At 33.5% G+C, this 23,432-nt stretch overlaps 1 protein-coding gene across 13 annotated transcripts in view; it reads left to right on the forward strand.

The window, feature by feature from the left end:
• TUT4 (terminal uridylyl transferase 4) overlaps window positions 1-23,432 on the forward strand; it is a 106,340-nt gene that overhangs the window by 71,922 nt on the left and 10,986 nt on the right. For all 13 annotated transcript variants that reach the window (XM_081057597.1, XM_081057604.1, XM_081057602.1 and 10 more), the window contains 12 exons: window positions 1,255-1,405; window positions 4,122-4,208; window positions 6,118-6,221; window positions 10,020-10,077; window positions 10,181-10,284; window positions 10,577-10,666; window positions 12,273-12,386; window positions 16,766-16,843; window positions 16,996-17,173; window positions 17,776-17,823; window positions 17,905-17,987; window positions 23,167-23,282. In XM_081057597.1, the coding sequence (XP_080913723.1) occupies window positions 1,255-1,405; window positions 4,122-4,208; window positions 6,118-6,221; window positions 10,020-10,077; window positions 10,181-10,284; window positions 10,577-10,666; window positions 12,273-12,386; window positions 16,766-16,843; window positions 16,996-17,173; window positions 17,776-17,823; window positions 17,905-17,987; window positions 23,167-23,282 (1,211 nt within the window). The remainder of the gene's footprint in view (window positions 1-1,254; window positions 1,406-4,121; window positions 4,209-6,117; window positions 6,222-10,019; window positions 10,078-10,180; window positions 10,285-10,576; window positions 10,667-12,272; window positions 12,387-16,765; window positions 16,844-16,995; window positions 17,174-17,775; window positions 17,824-17,904; window positions 17,988-23,166; window positions 23,283-23,432) is intronic.

Below are 23,432 nucleotides of genomic sequence, written 5' to 3' on the forward strand. Positions count from 1 at the left end.
GCTAATGTAATAAATTGAACCAACTAGGCAAGCAAGGGTTCTGTAATTGGTTCTGAAGATAGAAAATGTTTAGAGTGAAATGAAAGGTATCTCTTGAAATTTCTTTATACAGTCATGCACCGTATAACGATGTTTCCATCAACAGTGGACTGCATATATGATGGTCCCATAGATTATAATGGAATGTAAACAGAACGTTTATTTTTGATATTGAAAGAAAAGGTTGGACTCGATTATAATGTTGAATTTACTGTTAGCTTTGGGTGGTTTAAATAGATGATGAGGCTCCACTTGCTGTCTACCAGCTGTGTGCCTGCCCCCTCATGGGGCAGGAGTTGGTGAGGGAGTGAGAGCTGTGGAGGAGGCAGCCTGGAGCTCCTGGAGCTGCACACACACTCACACGTGCACACTCACTTACCTCCTCTCTCTCTTTATCTCTTCCCTCCCAGTCTGCTGTTCCTGTCCCCTTTCCCCCTTTCGCCCCCTCCCCCTCTTATTATTTCTCATCTCAAGCTTTATCTCTCTGGCTCTCTTTGAATCACTGCTAGCCCTTTCTCCTGCCTCCTTCTGATGTCTGCTTTCCCTCCAACGGTGTCTCCATCCACAGCCTTCCCCCGCTTCCTCCCTGTGCGCGCGCACACACACACTTTATTTTTTACACTGTATTTTTACTATACAAATACCAATATGTTAGTTACATTGCCTACGGTGTTCAGTACAGTAACGCACTGTACAGGTTTGTAGCCTAGGAGCAATAGGCTATACCATATAGCTTAGGTGTAGAGTGGGCTATACCACCTAGGTTTGTATAAGTACACTCTGTGATGTTTGCAAAACCATGAAATCGCCTGATGGCACATTTCTTAGAACACATTCCTGTTGTTAAGTGACATGACTGTAATCTACTTTGTTAAAAGATCTGAGTAGATTGAAATGTAGTGCATGTATTTCATTTGGGGGCTGATCAAACTGTTTGAATTAACCCTTACTTTTTGCATCTCCTGGTACATCTTCAGGTAAAGCTAATTCTTAATATTATTATAGTGGGAAAGAAAGTTAAAGTGGTTGGCTCAAAATATGTTTTTTTACATTTAACACAGCATTTCATTAACGTGGTTCTCACCCCTTCCCCCCCGAAAGCATAGGTTTTACAGAACTGTTACATAAAATATTCTTTTTGGATCTGTTTTCTAAGTAATGATGAAGTCCCTTAATAGTTTATTAGAGTAGATTAATTTTTTTACCTTTATATAGCCACCAACGATAGTATGCAGCATCTGCAAAAAGGATGGCCATTCAAAAAATGATTGCCCGGAGGATTTCAGGAAAATTGATCTAAAACCTCTACCACCAATGACAAATCGATTTCGGGAAATACTTGATTTAGTATGTAAAAGATGTTTTGGTAAGTATTTTACTAATAGAGCTACTGAGACTAGATACTTTTTTATAATTTGAGTATTTATTTATTTTCTTTCTTATTTTTTAAGAACAGTTTGCTAATACTTGTTTTGGTAGAAGTTTTTAAATAGTTTAGAGATCCAACTACATATATTTATGAAATGCCTACTATGTTTGGGCCACTGTTATAAATGCCAAGAGGATTACAGAGTCCATATGTGTTCCTTAATTAAACTTAAATAAAATGAAAAATTAAGTTCCTTAGTTATATTGGCTACATCCACTGGGATTGATCAGAGGAATTAGAATTAATGATGTGGCATTTGATTTGGATCTTGAACTGCATTTTCAGATACAGGAGATTATGAATAAAAGCATAGGGTGTTTAATTTGTTTGGGAGAGTAATTACCTTAGATTTGGTAGAGTGTAAGAAAAGCAATAGAGGGAGATAAGGATATAAAGATATTTTGGGGAAAGCCTTACATATTTTATGCAACAAACATTTATGGTATACCTGGGATAAACCTTCACTCAGCAAACATTTTTTAATTACTTGCTGTGTCCCTGGTAAGATAAAATTTCCCATGTAATATTTAGTGCCCCATTGTAATCCCTCCCTCCTACTTTTTTCCTATCTCCACCTCCTGTCTGGCAACCACTTACCTGTTTTTTGTTACTATAGATTAGTTTGCATTTTCTAGAGTTCTATATACATAGAATCACATAGCATACACTTTCCTTTGGTGGAGGGAGAGCATCTGGCTTCTTTCACTTAATAGCATAATTATTTTGATATTCATCCATATTGTATCGATGATTTATTTCTTTTTATTGCTGAGTTATTTTTCATTGTATGGATATGTCACAATTTATTTACCATTCACTTGATGAATATTTGATTTCTTTCTAAATTTTTGTTATTACAAATAAATCTGCAGTGCACTTTAACGTGTAGGTCTGGGTATGGACATATGTGTTAATTTTTCTTAGGTAAATACCTAGAAGTTGAATGGCTAGATCATGGGACAGTTTTTTTTTTTTAGCAGCTTTATTAAGGTATAATTCACTACGTTTGTTTTCAATTTATTCATTTATCTCAATATGGACTCATAGATGTTTTAATACTTTGGGTTTTAATCCAGGATCAGTTTACTTTGTTGCTCAAATTGTTCCAGATTTGGCTATTGAAATATCTTTCAGTTGGTTCATGTGACCCTTTGATAAACCCCTGTCACTGTATTTTGTTTGTTTTTTAGCACTTCTTTACTTTCTGGCATTACAAGATGCTCCAGGCTCATCATATATGTATTTCCTGCCTCAGTCCTAGAATTAGACATTTCTCCAAAGAGCCCTGGTTCCTTTTATTGGAGAATGGTATTAGAAACCAAGATCTGGATTCTAGGGTGCTTGTTACTACTGGGTGGTTTTGATTCTAGGCCCTTTCTGAGCAAGAAAATTTGTGTGTGTATACTAACCCATATATAAACATATATCTATAAATATTTCTCTGTGATCATCTTACCTATGTTAAGCTAAACATGTCTACAATTCTAATACATTACCACATGGCTCATTCTAGCCTCTTCTCCCTGCTTCTCTGTAAATTTTCTACTCCAAAAGTGAGAAATCTTGCTCCTACTGTCTGCCATTCGTTTAATTGTTCCATTTAAGTACATTTCTTTAGCATTATGAAAATTGTTATCCTGTACCTCTGTGGGAAACGTTATCAATTAGAGTACATTGCTTATGTGCAGTTCCACCCTTAGACTTATAGACTCCCCTCATTTTCGAAGTTACTTAGGTTAGCACCTTTCCCCCCACTCCTTTGAGTGAAGTCATCTTATACATTTATAATAGATTCTTTAGTTACAGCTTACATACCATTGTGAGATTTTCTGACCTCCTAGATGACTTAAAATTTGTATGCCATAAAGTTCACACTTCGTGCTGCAGAGGTCTGTGGGATTTGACAAGTGCATCATTTCATGTGCCATTGGAGTATTATACAGAATAGTTTTATCACTCAAAAAAAAAAGGGAAAAAATAACTTGTATTTCAGCTATTCAGTGTGTTTAATTCATTACAGTAAATTACTGCTTTGTTCCCATTACTGTTTTAACTCTTGAGGGTGAGTCTAGAGGAAGAAATAGGGGAAAAAAAGACTTCTTATGGAATATATGGTCTTATTTGGAAAAACAAGGTGAATATAAATGAAATGACTAGAAAACTGAAAGACTTTATAAACTAAACTGGCAAGCAATTTGGAGAACTAAGGGAATTCAGTTAAGGAGAAGTCTTTGAAGGCTGTGGGTAAAACAGCTTTTTAGGAAGATGTGAATCCTGACCAGGCATTTGTGGCGACTGTTAGGTTTGAATGGGTCAGGTGCCTAGTGTAACAATATGAGTATAATTTTAACAGGAGGGAAAAACAAGAATATATATGAGAGACAGTGGAATGTCGGAAGAAAACAATATTAAATAATTTGTAGAAGTAACTATATTTTGTAGATATAAGGAAAATGAACATGTGAAATGTATATAGATCTATAAAAATTATTTTTTGCTGTTCTGTTTCCTTTCCCAGTAACATTTATGATTGTTCTAGTCAGAGAAGTCAACAAATAATGAAGAAATTTTAAGTAAAGTTTTTAGGGTAAAAATATGAAGACATTTTCATATTCCATTTTCTTACTTTTTCCTTTTTTTTTTTCCAACTTAGATGAGTTATCACCGCCATTCTCTGAACAACACAACAGGGAGCAAATTTTAATTAGTTTGGAAAAGTTTATTCAAAAAGAATATGATGGTATGTCACAGTTTAAAAATTGATTGCTTTTGTTACTATATCACCTGGTTTTAGTTTCATTCACTTACTAAAAAATGCTTATTGAATGTTATGTGTTAGGTACTATTCTAGGTGCTTGGGGACACAGTGCTAATAAGTGAAATCTGCTCTCATTAAGCTTATATTAAGAGAAAGAGACAGGTAATCAACTAAAAAATAAGTATATAATATAACATCAAGAAATAATAAATACTATTACAGTGCAGGAGTTAAAAGGATAGTGATGAGGTGTTATGGTAATTCCCTGTGATAAGGTGACATTTGAGCAGTCATGAATGATAATGAAGGAATAAGTTGTATGAATGCCCAAGGAGAGAACAATCTAGAGAGAAAGAGCAGTAAATACAAATATCTCAAGACTAGCTTATGTTTGGCATGCTTGAAGTCCAGCCAGGAAGTCAGTGTGGCTGGAGTGGATTATGTGAGGTAGATTGTAATAGAAAGATGAGGTCAGAGAGTTAGCCTAGAGATTGGATAATTAGGGTCTTACAGATGTTGGTAGAAAGACTTGGAATTTTATTTTCAGTATCTAATGAGAAGCTTCTGGAGGATTTTAACACTTAAGTGACACGATCTAAGAGAACAGAGTATAGGTTCATAAGAATAGAAGCAAGCAGAACATTTAGGAGGCTGTTGTATAAGTTCAGATGAGACATAATGATTTGGAAGAGTAGATGAGAAGTGGTCAGATTTAGGATATATTTTGAATGTAAAGCCAACAGGATTTGCTGATCACTATTTATGTTAGATGTGAGAAGGAGTCAAGGATAGTTTCAAGGTTTTTACCTCAGTAGTTGGGTGGTACTGTTTAACTGAGATGGCAAAAATAGCAGAAGGAACACATTTTGGGTATGGGGATGAATAATCAAGAGTTCTGTGGCCAGATATTTTAGAAAAGGATAAAGAGTTGATTTATAATCAGAATGAATTTGTACTTTTAAAAGATAATCTGTTATGTGCTGTAAGAGTCCATTTTTTATTATATTTGCTAGTATGTAAAGTATTGACCAATTCTAAGTCCCTGTTATGTTAAATTGATGCACATTTTTATTTGCTCATGAGCATAGCTTTTATATATCTTACAGTTATTGAAATAACTAGGGTATCAGAACTGAATCAGAGTATTACATTTTGAAACTACAGAATTTGTTATCTAAATGTGTAGTCTACAAGAATAAGGGAGAAAAATCTGATCCTGTTAAGCCACACCTTGTTTTAAGTGGCACCTGTAATAAATGATGCTAAGTATGAGGGGATAACTCTATCATAATTTATATCAAATGGATTAATGACTTACTTTTGGAGGAGAATTCTTTGTGCTAAGGTGATATTTGTAAAACTATTTGAATTGTGCCTTGAAAAAAACTAGTTTATTTCCAAGGTGTAAATCTCTAAATATTAATCTTAACGATTGGTAGTAATTTGAAAATGAATAAAAGTGGATGAATTTGTGAGACAGTTAAGTTGAAAGAAGCAAAAGGACTTGGCAATTGTTTGGATATAGAAATTGAGAGGGGTGTTAAGAATCACATGTATGTTTCTGGCTTGCGCTACCGAGTTGATGGAGATACTGTTTCCTGAGAATAAGGATTATAGGAGTAATAGGTTTGAAGTGAAGTTTAGTTTTGACTTGTTCAACTTATGATGTCTGTGGAAAAATGAAAGAAGCAGTTAGATACATTAATGTGGGAACTTGGGCAAATGATTTGGGCTTTACATAAGTGTTTTAGAATTTCTCAGTTTATCTGTCAATGGTAGGTAATTTAAGGTATCGATGTGGACAAGATCATCTTGTGTTAGGACAGAAGTAGATAATAGAAGACTCCTCTTTCCTGCTAATTATACAACTTTTGACTTTTTATTTGCTTAGAAAAGGCAAGATTGTGCTTATTTGGCTCTTCTAAGAATGGATTTGGATTTCGTGATAGTGATCTGGATATTTGTATGACCCTGGAAGGCCACGAAAATGCAGAGGTAAGAGTTAATGTTTGGAGAGCAATTGTGGAAGTTAATCTTCCTCCAGGGATGAATCTTTTTAATTTTGTAAGTAGTATTAGTAAAAATATATGGTGTCATTCTTTGTATAAATATATTAGCAATAGCAATGTTTGAAATGTAAAAGCATAAGCATTAGCATTATTTTAGAAGAGATTCAAAAATTTAAATAATTTACTGTTTGAGTAATTTTATAATGCAAAAACCATGTTACTGACTTCCCCATCCTCACCCCTCTCCCATCTAGCAACCCTTAGTTGTTTTTCCCCTCTATATCTCTGAGTTTATTTCTGTTTATTCTGTTCTTTAGATTCCACATATAGGTGAGATCATATGGTATTTCACTTAGCATAATATTCTCTAGGTCCATCTATATAGTTGCAAATGGTAATATTTCGTTCTTCTTAATGGCCGAGTAGTATTCCATTGTATAAGTATACCACAGTTTCTTTAGAAAGTACAAATTAGTAGTCACAATATAGCCACGGGGATATGAAATATAGTTTGGGGAATATAATCAATAATGTAAAGATTTTTTAGGGGGTCAGATGGGCACTTACCTTATTAGGGAGACCACTTCATGGACTGTGTAGATGTCTGACCACTGCAGTGTACACCTGAAGCTGAAGCTGAATAATAATGAATGTCAATTATAATTAAATATATATATTAGTGATAGGATGTGGAGTAAAGCATAGGGAATAGAGTCAGTGGAATGGTAACAGCTGTTTATGCTATCAGAGGAGTAGTAGATTGGGGAGACGGGTTATCACTTTGTGAGGGGTGTAAATGTCTAACTGTTACATTGTTTTGTACACCTGGAACTAAAATTTTTTTTTTAAAAGTTTAAAATAAAGGTCAAAAGTCATAAAGGATAATAGCTGATGGTTTTGATAATGCTGATTATATATTACTGAGAATAAAGGTAGAAAAGGAAATATGAATACTAAAGAAAGGTAAACATCCCAATGCTGGATTAAAAAAATGAGAAAACTCTTAAAAAACAAAACAAAACAAACACAAAACAACCCATGTCACTGAGAGTTATCAGTGCTTGTAATAAATTTTTAGAAAAAGTTAATATACCATAGAGTTGGAATTTTTTTTCTTTAGAACCAATGAGAAGCCAGTGCTTCGGTTTGGTAGTGAATGTTGATCTCACTTACTCTCTTTTCACATCTCTTCAGTTAGGCGATGTCTTTGTATCACTAAAGATGGAAAATAAAGGTGGACATCTAATTTATAAATGGCTTGTATTCTACAAGTTAATCATAATTTTGGGGCAACCAGAACACATTTTTTTACTTAGAAACAATGTTATGAATGATTTATTTTAGGATAGCTTTCCAGTGTAAAAGGCTGATAGAAAAAAAATGGATTCATTTGAAATGAGGAGTTGCAGGAGAGCTCTACAGATACTGTGGATTGCCAGAAAGACAAAGACAGGTCCTAGAGTAAATTAAGCCTGAAAATTGCTGGAGGCAAAAATGATAAAACTGAAATTTTCCTACTTCGATCACATCATGAAAAGTCAGGGTTCTTTGGAAAAGACTATAATGCTGTGAAAAAGAGAAGGCAGCAGGAAAAGAGTAAGGCCAGATATGGATTGACTCCATAAAAAACACACAATAGGCTATAGGAGCTGAGCAGGGCTCTTGAGGACAGGACTTGTGGACATCACTCTTTTGTAGGCCCAGTATACACTTTTAGTTACATTATCTCATTTCACTTTTTCAACCATCTTTGAGGTAGATAATTTCCCCCATTTTGCAGATGAGGAAACTGAGGCTTTGAGAAATAAATTGACTTGCCCAAGTTCACAGCTAGTAAATATTGGAGCCAGGATTCATACCCAGGTCTGTCTGACTCCAGAATTCATGCTCTTTCCATTGTATCTCACTGCTTTTCTGTAATTAGTTAACCTATAATGTATTAATAGGTGAAATATAGTACTAATAATAATGTAGAAGCTAACCTCTGCTTTCTGAAATTGAAAGCTTTGTGAGTTCCACCGTGAGATTCCAGGAGCAGATCTTTCCCCCAAGAGCAGTTAATCAGTGAGAGTGGGTACTTCGGCTTTTTCTTCTTTGTGTACCGGGCCTCAACTGTGGGAACAAGATTGTCCAAGCTCAAGTAAAGAAAGGGACTGATTGGTCAAGGAAGAAGTGTCTCAGGTCTTCCTAGCAGCAAGTAGAAGAGGAGGGGGGAATCCAAGTAGTTGCTCATTTCCTGTTGCTATTTATATTTCAAAATCAGGGACTGCTTACACGATTGGGGTGATGCCAAGCTTCTGGTATCTGGAGTGGTGTCAGTATAGCCTTGTTATATTATACAACAATTCAGCAGAATGGTATACTTACGTGTTTCTGAAATAGTTTTTTCAAAAGGTAGTTTGAGAATTGTTAGAACCAGAGTAAAGATGGCAAGGATGCCTGGTAAATCCTTATTTCTGGCTGTAAGAAATTGCTTCTGGTATTAACTTGTTGGATAAAGAAACTGAAAAGTTGTATATATTTTAGTTCTTAGCTAGCTTCTGCTCAGTGCCATCTACCTGGAAAGAGGCCACCCCTCTCCATTTTGAAGATTAAGAACTGCAGGAATAGAAAATAATTTTTTCCCAGGGAGGAGGTTTGGGTTTTAGATATCTTCTATATAAAATTTAATAATCAGACTTCTAATCACTAAAGGTTTGTATATTATATACAATCTATTCCAGTCACACTGGAAAGTTGAAACAGTGAAAAAGAATAAATTATTTTCTTCCAAATGAGCCATAATTGAAAACAAAATTTAGCGTAAATTATATCCTTACCTAATAAAGAAAAAAATAACCTCGTTTATTTGATTGTGTAATTAGTAACTAAAGATTCCCTTGAAGTCCTCAGGTTAAGCTATAATGGCTGCTGCTCTCTTGTAGCTAAAAAGAGCATGTTGGGGATATGCAAAAGTTATTTTAGTATAAGCGTGGGCATTGGTATAACTACCCTTCAGCTTAATCCTGTTAATTTGTAATTCCATTATCTTTTCTGTTCCTTTTATCATGGTTATCGTTACCATATCAACTCTGCTGTCTAGCTTTTAAAACAACACATTTAATTTGCAGAGGTAAGAATTTCCTTGAAGAAGTAGATTCTGGTAATAATAGGATTATTTTTCTTTTATTTATCAATATAATAATAATAAAAAGCTTGCAAACTTAAAGTACTCATTTTGTGCCAAGCATGCTGCTAAATGCTTTTACATACATGTCTCATATAATCCCTCCAATTACTCTATAGAGCAGGAGTTTACGATTATCTTAATTTATAGAACAGTAGTAGAAGGGTTAAGAATTTGGTCAAAAGTCACACAGCTAATCAGTACTTAGTTTAAGGTTTGAATCCAGGTTTGTCTAAGTTCAGAGCCCATGTTCTTAATCACTATACTGTTTTGCCTTCACCAAACCCATCTCTAGTTGTTGATTCATGTATCTGAAAACATTATTCTCTTGTCTTTGTGCTTCTCAAACTTTAGTGTGGAGTGAATTACCTGGGGATCTTGTTAAAATGGGGATTATGATTCAATAGATTGGGGTGGGGCTTGAGATTCTGCATTTCTTTTGTTTCCAGAGGATGCTGATACTGCAAGTCTATGGGCCACATAGTTTGAGTAGAAGGTTATATAGAACTTATGGCTAGAGATTTTAAATGTTGGTATTAAATGCCTAGATTACAGTATAGTTTGCACAAGGACAAATCAAGTCAGACAAATTTTATTATTTATCTCTTGTTTTTTTAGAAATTAAATTGTAAGGAAATAATTGAAAATTTGGCAAAAATTCTTAAGAGACATCCAGGTATGACTTTTAAATTATAACTTTAAAACAACAAAATATTTTTTAGGTTTGTGAAAACTATTTTACCTAGTAAAGTTTTTTTTTTTTTTTTTTTTTAAATCAGGTTTAAGAAACATTTTACCTATAACTACTGCCAAAGTGCCTATAGTAAAATTTGAACACAGACGAAGTGGTTTAGAAGGTGATATCAGTTTGTATAATACATTGGTAAGTTTCTCTTTCTGTATAGACCCAGGTATGTTTACACTTGTAATTGAAAAAGTTTACAGATCATTGACTATACATTTGTATTTAAAACTTTCAAATGTGAACAGTATAAGGAAAAAATATTTAATCATTCATTTTGATATTTCCCTCAGATTGAAAATAAGTTTTTCACTAATTTATAGGTATTTTAAGTTTTAAATACATATATTCTATTTGGAATGTATTACATCTTTCTATCTGATTTGTAGTGTAATAAATTTGAAATGCTTTCAAATATGTAATTATTTTTCAGGCTCAACATAACACAAGAATGCTAGCTACTTATGCAGCTATTGATCCTAGAGTGCAGTACTTGGGATATACTATGAAAGTGTTTGCTAAGGTATTTATTAAAAAGTTAATGATCTGCTTTGTTACAAGACTCAGGATAGTTAAAGTGAAACATACTGATGTCAGACTATTGAAAAATATTTTCTAAATTTTGTTTACCTGAACTTTTAAAAAAAGTTTAAATTTGTACCTATTAGAGAAAGGCGATTCGTTGTTTTTTCCGGTATGCTCCGGTCCTACATGTAATGTTCTAGAAAATTTCTTAGTAGTAAAATTTCTCAATGTGATAATGATTTTCAACTCTAGACGTGGGAGTTGGCATAACATACTAGTTAAGAACTCTGGGTTAGGAAATCTGATATTTGGGTTTAGTGATAAATTTTTTTGGCCAAGAAAACCTTATGTTAACATAAATAACACTTAACAATACTAAATTCTGTTTTTTGTAAGTGTGTAAACTCTGTGAGGGTGGAGGAGACTTCTGTTCAGACCTAATTCAGTGCAGTGCCTGCGTTATGGTAGATGCTCAGATAACAGTTAATTTTATGAATGTGTTGGTGGAAAGGTTTTAGTAGGGGAGTGACTCAGTTACGTTTTCATTTCTTAAAGCCCACTCTTTGAACAGGGAGGCGTATTTGTTTAGATCGCCCTTTACATGTCTTTGTGGACAGAGGTCATCTGAAGAGAAAAGGAAGGAATCTAGCTACATACTACAAAACATATTTGATACAGTTAGTTTTGTCGGTTCACCTCACAAAATATTTCCAAACAGACACTTTTGTACCCCCATGGAGTTTTAGTAATGAAACCAAGTAGTCCATGTCAGGGAATCATTCCTCTCCCTTAATATAATATCAGCTAAAGCTTTACCAGGGAAGTCTCTCAGGATTCTTTTAGGGTTGTTTTTTAATTAAAAACTTTTTTCTGGATAGCCAACCTATTTATGTGGCTCAAAATTCAAAAGATCTAAAGGGGTTTATGATGGAACATCTGTCTTCTTCACCGCCCTCCTAGCCAACCATTGCCTCTTGCTGGCGGTGCTCAGTGTTTGTTAAAAATTCCTTTGTATCCTTCCAGAAATATACCAGTACAGGCAAATACATAAATTTCCCATCTCCTTTTTATTATGATATAAGCACACTAAAAACAGTGTTTCATGCTTTGCTTTTTTACTGTGCGGTAGACGTTGGAGATTATTTCCTATTAGTATGTAAGAGCTTCCTTGTTCTGTTTTAATGGCTAAATATTAGTCTATTGAGTGGATACTCATCAGTTTTTAAAATCTGTGTTTTACTGATGAGCCTTAAGTTGTTTCTGATTTTTTGCTGTTAAAACAGTGCTACAATAAAAAAAGTGCTTAGTCATTTCACATATTTTTTGGCATATTTGTGGATAAATTCTTAGAATAGACTTGCTAGGTTAAAGGAAATGTGCTTTTGTAATTTTGATTTTGCCTAATTATTCTTCATAGAGTTTATGCTAATTTATAGCCTCATCTGTAATGTGTACATACTTGTTTATCCACACCTTCTATGGCAGTTGTTATTAACTTTTGGATATTTGCCAGTTTGATGATTTAAATGGTGTCTCAAAGTAGTCAATACTTTGTGGAATAAGATTCTGAAGTTTTATTTTCAATCATTGTTATGTTTCTTTAGAGATGTGACATTGGCGATGCTTCCAGGGGAAGTTTATCTTCATATGCTTATATCCTTATGGTGCTGTACTTTCTGCAGCAGAGAAAACCACCTGTTATCCCAGTTCTGCAAGAGGTAGGTGTTTAAGAAAACTGTAAAGGAGTTTCTTGTGAAAACAATCCATCTAAACACATAGATCTTGCTTATTAATTCATGAGATCATGAAGGATTTTTCCCATCATAGCATACTAAGTTTTCTTATCCTATTAATGGTATAATCAAACAGTGAACCTTTTTGAAAAGTTTATTATGGGAGAATATAGACTAACAAAAGAATATTAGATAAACAGAATTATTGAATATCTTTTACAACATTTTTAAATTTTATAGTCATTTTTTTATTTTATAGTCAGAATTCTACAGATGATTATGAAATTCTTGTTGCCATTCGTGAACTCAGATATTATAGTCTCTTAGATGCAAATATATATGTTTTCTTCTCGCCAGAGTATTCTCTCTCTTTTTGCCTGGCAATGAAGTTTGATTTATTCCCATGTATATTTTGGTCAACTTGATAAATTTTGGGTGAGAGAAAACCCAAGAAATTCTATCTTATCTCTCTAAGGTCATGCTAATTGCTTTAAGCATAAAAATATATTTAAAAAAAAAGATTATACTCATATTCACTCAGATTTGGTGACTCCTAGAGTCCATTTTTTGTAGCCAATTTGTATTCTCTGAAATAGGTACAAAGGAGTTCTTGATCATCTATCTGTTTTCCTCATTCTTGGCACAAAGTGGATTTGCAAACATTAGGGAGGATCCAGTTCTAATTTCTTTTGAGGTAGGAGAGAATCATCAGAATTGTTTGGAAAATTACATACTCGTATACTGATTTTTGGTAAACTTTGATAGTCAAGTCAAAGAAGAAAATCACACAATAGCAAGCCATATGGTATATGGGTGTCAGATGACCTTTGTAAGTTTTAAAAAATTCTAATAAATGCCATGTGGTTTTAGTAGCATTTCCTTCCCTCTTTTAAACAAACAGTGGAAGAGAAATAAACATTTTAAATATCTTTTCCTAGCAGAAAATTGTACGTTGCCGAATCTGTTGAGTGATGTGTTTTTTTAGCAAGGTTGTTCATTGTAGGATATTTAAAATTTCATGAATTTATTAGGCTTGCCAAGATCAAAATCATCTATGTTAGTCTAATTATTGTTAAGGGTTTAAATTTGGGGATTTTATGCATAATTGCCCTAGTGATACCATAACAATCAGTTGCTGTGACTTTGACAGGATACTATGATTAATCAGGAACACAAATTTTGATGGTTGTATGTTCTCTCATTATAGTACCCATGGATGAGGAGCCACTGAGGCAGATGATATAATGGAAAGAGCAGGGTATGATTTTTAGAGCCAGAGATAACTGGTCTGAATCCGAATTCTGACATTGTAGCTTTTAACAAGCTGCCTGACCACTACTAGTCTGAGTTTCATCATAAGTAAAAATGTAATAATTATAGTAGTATTTTAGTGTCAATATGAGGAATAGAGACATCGAATACCTTTGAATGTAGTAGATACAAAAGTAGATGTTCGTAAATGGTGGTTGCTTTTATTATTTTTTTACTGTTATCATTAAGAGCTTTATTAACATTACTGGTAAAATGTAGGTAGGATTGCCATAGCCAACTTCAAGAACTCTTCCATTATCTGCTTAACAGACAATGATTGATGAAATGAGAGACAGTCCATGGAAGGTTTTCCATCATAATGAGCTGTGATTATAGGGGGCTTTGTGATACGTATGAACTGATGATATATGGATTTTTGCTTCTGGCCTTTTTTGCTTGTCATGTGGGACCCCATTGCCCTTTGCTGTGGCATCATTTAAGTATTGGTCATTGGCATCGATCAACTTTTAAGGGTAAGGATATGTTTAATGAAGCTGATGATCTTTGACTCCATTTGTGATTGAACCTAGACTTTCAGTGACTGGGTATCAATAAGGCTGTGCTAAGAGTATTTTTCATGGTCAACAATACAAAATTCTTTAGGTCAGAAGGAGCTTTCCTAAGCAGAATGATTTTGCTATATTCTAGCAGATCATTATAAGTAAAAGTACATTTTCACTTAAGAATTAGTAAGGAATAGGGAGTATTATTCACACTTGATATGAACTATGTTTTCTTAGCTTATATGAGTTCAAAAATTGCAAATGAACCTTGAGGACATTATGCTAAATGAAATAAACAGTCACAAAATGACAAATACTGTATGATTTCACTTAAATACGAAGTACCTAGGGTAGTCATATTCATAGAGACAAAGTAGAATGCTGGTTGCCAGTGGCTGCAGGGAGAGAGGAAGTGGTAAGTATTGTTTAATAGGTTCACTTAACAGTTTCACTTTTGCAAGATGTAAAGAATTCTGTGGATAGAAGGTAGCACAACAGTGTGAATATATTTAATGGCACTGAACTGTACACTTAAAAATGATTAAGATGGTAAATTTTGTGTTATGTGTATTTTACCACAATTGAGAAATTGCAATTTAAATATAGCAGTAGATGTTAAAATATTACACTCAGATAAGAAAGTAAATATATAAATGTACAGGGTCACTCCTTGTACAGATATGATGGACTTGTTTGGTAAGGTTTTAGAGGGAGGATTAAGTGTTTGAGTGGAGGATGATTGGTGTTGAAAAAAAGCGAAAAGAGGAGAGAGAAACAGAAAAAGTGTGTATGTGGGTGTGTAAGAGAAAGGGTAGCATTAGTGCTTCTAAAGGCTGAGAGTGTGGAAAGGTAGGCACTGTTAAAAAAGAGTCCATAAAAACAGGTAGCTCAATGATTAAATACCATCTAAGGCCTATAGATTCGCTTTATTGTGTTACCAACCAACATAGTTGGGTTTGGATCATAGTTGTTTCTCAAAAGTAAGAGTTCTCTTAAAAAGAATCAACGTCTAAAAGACGTATCTTGTATTATTTCCGTATAATATGTATAATAACATTTTAATCTATAAGAATAAAATATTTTGGCCTCTTTAAAACCTTCCTTTCATTTTTGAGGGTAGGGTCCCATGACTTTTGTTTTAGATATTGGTATCTTTAGATATTGGTATCTGTAATTGCCAGTCTCTCCCTTTTTTGTTCAATGAAATGTTGGAATTTATGTTAGATGATTCTTGGTAACTGTTTAAGTTATATGTAAATATAAAAAACAACGTATTAGCTTAAGTCCCTGGAAACTTTATGTAAACATGTTGAGTATTCTCTATATGGCAGGCTTTGATGTAATAGTAGGAATTTTGGCTCCAGAGATGAGTTAGTCATTGCCCACGGGGAACTTAAACCTGAGAGTGAAATTAGAGGGGCCAGTTAATTTTATAATTCATTGTCCCATCTAAAATGGGAGGGGCCACGGGACCATCTTATCTCGTGGTTTTAAAGTATATTCTCCGAAGCTCCAGGAGCTCATTAGTGTATGTGTGAGAAGTGGGTTAAAGAAAAGGTGGCAAATGTTTTCTCCATTCAGGCTTCTATCAGATTACCTTCGCTTTATCTGTTTTTACATTTTTGATCTTCCAAGAAGGTTCCATTTTAGGAAACAGTTCTGCAGCTTAAGAGAAAAATAAAATTTGAAAACTACGGACCGAATTAATCTAATCTCTCATTTCATTGGAAAACTGAGGATATAGGAGGATAATTGTCTTAACCTAGAATCACTGCTTTGCAGAACTAAGACTAGAAATGAGGTCAGCTGACTCTGAACCTATTGCTACTTTTTACTTTATTGCATCTGTTTCTTAAAACACCTGTAGAAAATAAGTCTCAAAATTACTTGAAGAGGTTCGTTGTGCTTATGCGATCATACTTTTCTTCTGATAAAGTAGCATTACTCACCTCCCCTTAGGACAGTTAATTATTATTCCTGATTAATCATGGAGATTTTATAATCTTGTATCAAGATGACAGGGAAAGCTACCTAATATTGATTTTTTTAAAAATCAGTGTTCAGAGAGCATTTCAGCCTCATCTGATACAGATAACTGATTAAAGGAGCTAGAGCCCTTCCACCAAACAAACAATTCCATTGATTTTATATGGGTGCACAATCCATAAGTATTATCTGTTATGTGTTTCTATATCCACGGTTCTTTGTGAAAATGCTTTCACAAATGTTTTCATTGTTTTTTCTTTAGTTTTATTTCATTAATCTTGGGCTGGATGTGTTTTGACAGGCCAAATAGGTAACATCAAATAACATCACATGTGTCATTTGAAGAGTCTGGTGCTCTTAAAATATTTTTTCCCAGCTTTGGTCTTTCAGATACATTTTATTCATTAATAACTTGGCATTAAATTTTACCATCCTGACATATTCCTTTTGGAAGAAGTATTTTTAATATGTCTATTATAGCTAAATTCTAAAATGATATGAGGATATTTAGGCTTTTGGGTTGGATGACTTAAAATCTAATAGTAAATTAATTTTTTTATGCAGATCTTTGATGGAAAACAGATTCCACAGAGAATGGTTGATGGATGGAATGCATTTTTCTTTGATAAAACAGAAGAACTGGTAATTTTTAAATAGTCTATCTTATAGAATGCTTACTGATAAATGTTAGGATTTGCATAATTTAATTTAATAATTTTACTTGGATTCGGAGTCCATATGTCGGATAGGTATAGATCTCTCGCTTCTCTGTCTTTCTCTCTCCTCACCTGTAGAAGAAGCGTTTACCTTCACTTGGAAAGAATACAGAAACATTAGGAGAGCTTTGGTTGGGACTGCTTCGCTTCTATACTGAAGAGTTTGATTTCAAGGAATATGTCATTAGTATTAGGCAGAAAAAGCTGTTGACAACTTTTGAAAAGCAGTGGACATCCAAATGCATTGCAATCGAAGGTAATTATTTGGCTTATATTCATTCAGGAATAAAACCAAAAAGCCAGAGTTTCATTTGGCCAAGGAAATTTGATGGGAAAACTGTAATAATTAGAATGTGGAAGATTCTTCCTTTTGATTTTTATCAGTTTCCTTTCTTTAATCTGTACTTTTAAAAGAATAAGTCACACAGAAAAAGTCCAGAACCATATGATTTCACTGATATGTAGGATATAAAACTGAAAACAATAAAGGAGCAAGACAAACAAATAAACAAACAAAAACTCATAGACACAGACAGTAGTTTAGTGGTTACCAGAAGGTAAGGGAGGAGAGGGGTGATAGATGAGGGTAAATGGGGTCAAATATATGTGATGGAAGGAAAACTGACTTGAGGTGGTGAACACACAAAGTGCTATATAGATGATGTATTATAGAATTATACACTTGAAACCTATGTAATTTTACTAACCATTATCACCCCAATAAATTTTAATAAAAAATAATAATTTGCTGCTTGGATAGTCTGAGTTATGTAGTATTAGACTATAGTTATGGTTACTAAGTATATTTTATGTTAATGAACGTAATTCTAAATTAAAAGTAAAATTTTTCTTTTCTAGACCCTTTTGACTTGAATCATAACCTTGGTGCTGGAGTTTCTAGAAAAAGTAAGTTTTAAATATAGAAACTCCCTGCTTTTAAAGCTCTTACACATTAAGGTCTGCAACTCTATTTTCTTTTTTCATTAGTGACCAATTTCATCATGAAGGCATTTATCAACGGAAGGAAACTTTTTGGTACTCCCTTTTATCCACTCATTGGCAGAGAAGCTGTAAGTTTATGTAATTTGAATTCTGAATATTTTCTTTTTTCTTACAGAACTTTTTTTTTTAATAGTATAAGAAACCTATTCCTATCTCTGAATTGGTTTTAAAAATAGGGAAAGAGATGGTTATAACTCCCTGTATTTTTTCTTATTGTACTTATAGTCCATCTATGTGCTAAATTTTATCTATTTAATCTATTTGTTAAATTCTGTCTCCCCCACTAGGCTGTAATTCCATGAGGATAGTCCATATCTGTAAGGTTTGCCATCATATCTCCAGTACTTACATGGTATCTGGTAAATAGGATGTACTAAATAAACATTTGTTGAATGAATGAGGGTGGATAGTCAAGACTCAGGATTCTTAAGTTTTGAAATTGAGGTGCCCAGTGTACATCTTCCATCTCTAGAAATCTTGATGAAAATACGAACAGAAAGCACTCCAAAGACACACTTTATTATGTGCTGAGGCTTCTGCTCTAATTTTGGTGTAGCCCTAGTAAACTGAGTTAGACAGCATGGAACTGAGAAGATTCCTCTTGCCTGCACTGGGTGGCAGTGTACCCCATTCCTCTTGGTCTCACTCTGATTTTTGCTTGCTTTCTAATGAGAGGAGGTCTTAATTTCACAGAGAAAGAAACTCCCAATAGAAGTAATCTCCAGAGAAACCATGTCTCTACTATTTATAATGAATATTCGTGATCTTGTTCAGTCCAGTTTCAGCACTCTTTCTTGGGGTTATGGGGTAAGAAAAGCAAAGAAGTCTAGAGCTTTTTTCCCCCTGGAGTACTGGTTTTCAGACATTTTTGATTATCCTGCCTCCTGGGGTAGTGATAATAATTATAATGGAGATAAATAAAATAATAATAAAACTTGAAAGAACACAAAACTCATGCAAGAACAAAATATCTAATAAAAGAAAATCCCATAATAATTTTACTAAAATATTAATTAAAATAGCAATAAATGAAAAGCACAGTTAGATCAAAACTAATCTGATGATGCACCGATAAAGCATTTTACCTGAAAATTATGGGAATTCCAACTATTAATATTAGTGTATAGGTGTATATGTTCAGTGGGAACCTAAATAGTACATTATTTACCAGATACCATGCAGTCAGACTTTTTGTTAGAATACTAAATTAGAGTCCTCAGTAAACTGGAAATGTGTTAATTTTAGTCTATCATATAAAATTTTAGTAACTTAATAAACTAGTGTGTTATTAAGTAATCCTAATTAGTAGATATCAGTCTTTATTCTCAACTGTCATTTGGTTTAAGAGCCAAACATCAGTTTGGGAGCCTATCAGAAGGGGCCTTTGAGTCTGCTAACCATTTTTTGATTTACTTTATTCTGTCTTAAAAGTCAGTCTGTAGGGACCAACCTGGTGGCTCAGGTGGTTGGAGTGCCGTGCTCCTAATGCCAAGGTCACCTGTTTGATTCCCACATGGGCCAGTGAACTGTGCCCTCTACAGCTAAGATTGTGAACAACAGCTCTCCCTGGAGCTGGGCTGCCATGAGCAGCTGGAGATTGGTGTGAGGTAGCTTGGATCTATCAGTTTAACTATTTACCTTTGATGGACATTTAGTTGTTTTCATTATATCAGTGTTATAACTGATATTGTAGAAAATATCATTGTGTAATAGTCTTTTATGCTTATACTTCTCATAGCAAAGTTTATTCTTTCAAAACATATTTATTGAATTTCTACTTTGTAATTATTTCTCTGCTGTGTAACTGGGATTGTAACAGCTTACAAAATAAATGTGTTTCATTCCTTTAGACTAATGAAAATAAAGACAAGTATGTTTTCTTTCATCTTGCTTGCTCACTTAAATATTCCCACTTCAACTATTCTTCTGCATTAGGTCCTTTGATATATTGACCCATTTTTTTCCATTCTGTCAGCTATCTTTTATGTTTGTTTTTCTTTTCATTTAACTTATATTCCCCAGTCTACTCTCTGGCTTATATTTCAGATTCCTTTGTACCATTGTCCTTTTGCATCCTTATGAGTTCAATCTTATATGAATTTAGCCACCTACCATCTGTTTGTGCTTGGGCAGCTAAACACTAATGGGAAGTCATAAAGATAGACAATTTCATTTATATAGTACAACTATAAATTAATATTCACCAGCCTCACCTGGACTTGCCATACTACCGTGTTTCCCTGAAAATAAGACCTAGCCAGACAATCAGCTCAATGTATCTTTTGGAGCAAAAATTAACATAAGACCTGGTCTTTTATTATATGACGTGGTCTTACATTATATTACATAAGACCCGGTATTATATATATTATATTATTTTATTATAATATTTTATTATAATACTTTATTATAATATTACATTATATTATATTATATTATATTATATTATATTATATTATATTATATTATATTATATTATATTATATTCATCGGGTATTATATTATACCCTGTCTTATATTAATTTTTGCTCCAAAAGACATATTAGAGCTGATTGTCCGGCTAGGTCTTATTTTCTGGGAAACACAGTATCTGACCTTCTTATTACATTCCTATTACATTTCTTTTCTTACTGTTTTACATACAGTTGACTGTATCTCCCATTCAATAAGAACTATTTTAGACTGTATTTATTTTACTCAGAATTCAGTACGCATCAAATATATGGTGATGGAAGGAGAACTGACTCTGGGTGGTGAACACAATGGGATTTATAGATGATGTAATACAGAATTGTACACCTGAAATCTGTGTAATTTTACTAACAATTGTCACCCCAATAAATTAAAAAAAAATTCAGTATGCATTGCATTTTGTTGCACCTTTCACCTCTGCCATTCTCACTCTTAGGTGTTTTCCCTCTGAGACAAAATGATCCCAGATAGCTATTCCTTCAACTTTTTTCTACCAGATCTAGAAATCTGTCTGCATCTATAAATACCTCTTCTTTATCAGAGACTAGTCCTTCCATATGCATTCTAGATCTATTTGTTCTTCACTTTATCTTGAATCTTCAACTTCATCTGTGGAAAACATTTTCAAAGTTGAAATACATAATGTAATTGCAAATTAGTATTATAGATGAACAGTTGCCATTGATTTTAATGATAGGAAACATTAACTATGAGCCTCAATTAAGCGAAATGTCTCCCTCAGAAAGATTTCCTCCTAACTAGTAAACTTGTATTACAAAAAAAATTCTATTCAATTATTGTTAGTATGTTTTTCAATCCTTTCATAAAAAATTTATGGAAATTTGCTTTCTCTCTTATTATATAAGTATCTACCTACATAGTATCTTCAGTTTTGCCACAACATGTAAAATATTTACCATCTGGTTCTTTATAGAAAAAGTTGCTGACCCCAGGTTTAGACCACCTTAACTGGGATGGCAGGATGGAGAAAAGTGGATAAAAGAGTTTCAGGACTAGAATAGGTACAATTTGGTGATGAATTAGAGGTGATGGGTAAAGAAGAACAAGTTCAGAATAATTCCTACGTTTCTCCCTTAAGCAATTGGGTAAATTGAGAAAGGCCTTCATTTTGTCCTGAAGAAAATATGATAATGATTTCATTTAGCTACATTGGTTTCATTAGTAGTAAATGTGAAGAATTATATTGCTTATCCTTTTTAAGAAATACAGCTTTACTGAGATATAATTTACGTATTGTACAATTCACCCATATAAAGTGAGCAATTCAGTGGTTTTTAATATATTTGCAGGATTTTGCACTCGTCACCACGGTTTAATTTTAGAACATTTTCCTCCTTTCTCAAGGAAACCTCTGTCCTCATTAGTAGTCACCCCCATTCCTTCTGTCTTGCACTCCCCAAATCACTAATCTACTTTTTGTCACTGTAGATCTGTCTATTGTGGATATTTCATGTAAATGGAATCATAGAATATGTAACCTTTTGTTATTGGCATCTTACATTTAGTATGTTTTCAGGGTTTGTTCATGTTGTAGCATGTATTAGAACTTCATTCTCCTTTACAGTTGAACAATACTGTATGGAAATGCCACCTTTTATTTATTCATCACTTGGACATTTGGGTGTTTTCTATTTTTTGTCTATTAGTAATTCTGCTGTGAATATTTGTACAAATTTTTGTGTGGATGTGTTTTCATTTAAGGGGGTATATACCTAATAGCTCTTAGGAGCTGCCAAATTGTGTTCTAAAGCAGCTGTGCTATTTTATGTGCCCACCAGCAATATATTTGGGTATCAGTTTTTCTACATCTGCACCAATACTTGTTATTGTTTTAAAAATTATTATTATAACCATCCTAGTGGGTGTGTGTCTTATACTCTTTATCCTTGACTTTAGGAAAATTTGTAGAACGCTAAGTCAACATGTTCTCTTGCCTTCCAAAGGTACTGTTAGGGCAGACTAGTCTTTGTGATGTGCAAAACAGAGCTAAAGTTTAGAAGGATAATAATGCAAAGTACTAGCATAAAACAAAAATGAACCTAGATCTTCTAAGACTTGGGAAAATGATTTACTTCTTATTGCTTCCTTACCATCTCTCGCTCTCTTTTTTTTGGCTTTTTTTTTTTTTTTTAAGTTTCAGGTGCACAAAACAATAATTAGACATTTACACCCTCACAAAGTGATAACCCCAACTTCCTTACCTTCTCTTTCGATATACCCTACTTCATATAATGTTATATGTTCTTGAAATTTCGTATGCAAATGCAGTCATATTTTAAATAAACTAGGGGATTGTTTTATTTACATAGAACTCTTTTGTATAGAGAATAATTCCTTTCCAGAAGTAACCTGGTGTAGCAATAAGCATGAGCTTTGTAGTCAGACAAACTTAGCTAAATCCTTTATGTGCTGTGTATCATCTTTTTTACTGTGGGCAAATGACTTGACTTTTCTGAGCCTCAGTTTCTGCATGTATAAAATGAGGATGAAAATAATATCTACTATATTAAGATATTATGCAAAGATGCTACAGATGAATGACAAAGTAGTGTGGAAGTAAAAGTGGTTAGTAACAGATATTGATGGTGATAATTCTGAATCTTATTTTCATATCATGGTTTTATTTACAGTTATATAATATTTGTTGATATTTATTTTCTTTTTTAAAAACCACTTTTGCATCTTGACCTTTCCATTTGGATTCAAAAGTTTATAGTGACTTTTTTTTCTAGTAAAGTTGTATTTTCTCCCTAGGAGTACTTCTTTGATTCCAGAGTATTAACAGATGGAGAACTGGCTCCCAATGATCGATGTTGCCGCGTGTGTGGAAAAATAGGCCACTACATGAAAGACTGCCCTAAAAGGAGAAGGTTGGCAAATGATTTTTTATCAACATTACAGGGGAAATAAATGTGAGGCTAATTGTAGCTATAACTGCTTTCAGATATGTTTATGTGAGAAAGTTCAGGGCTTTACATGGGACCTTAGGTAAATAGATTTGAATGGAATTTTGGAATAGT

Source organism: Rhinolophus hipposideros (assembly GCF_964194185.1).
Source record: "Rhinolophus hipposideros genome assembly, chromosome: 8".
NCBI lineage: Eukaryota > Metazoa > Chordata > Mammalia > Chiroptera > Rhinolophidae > Rhinolophus > Rhinolophus hipposideros.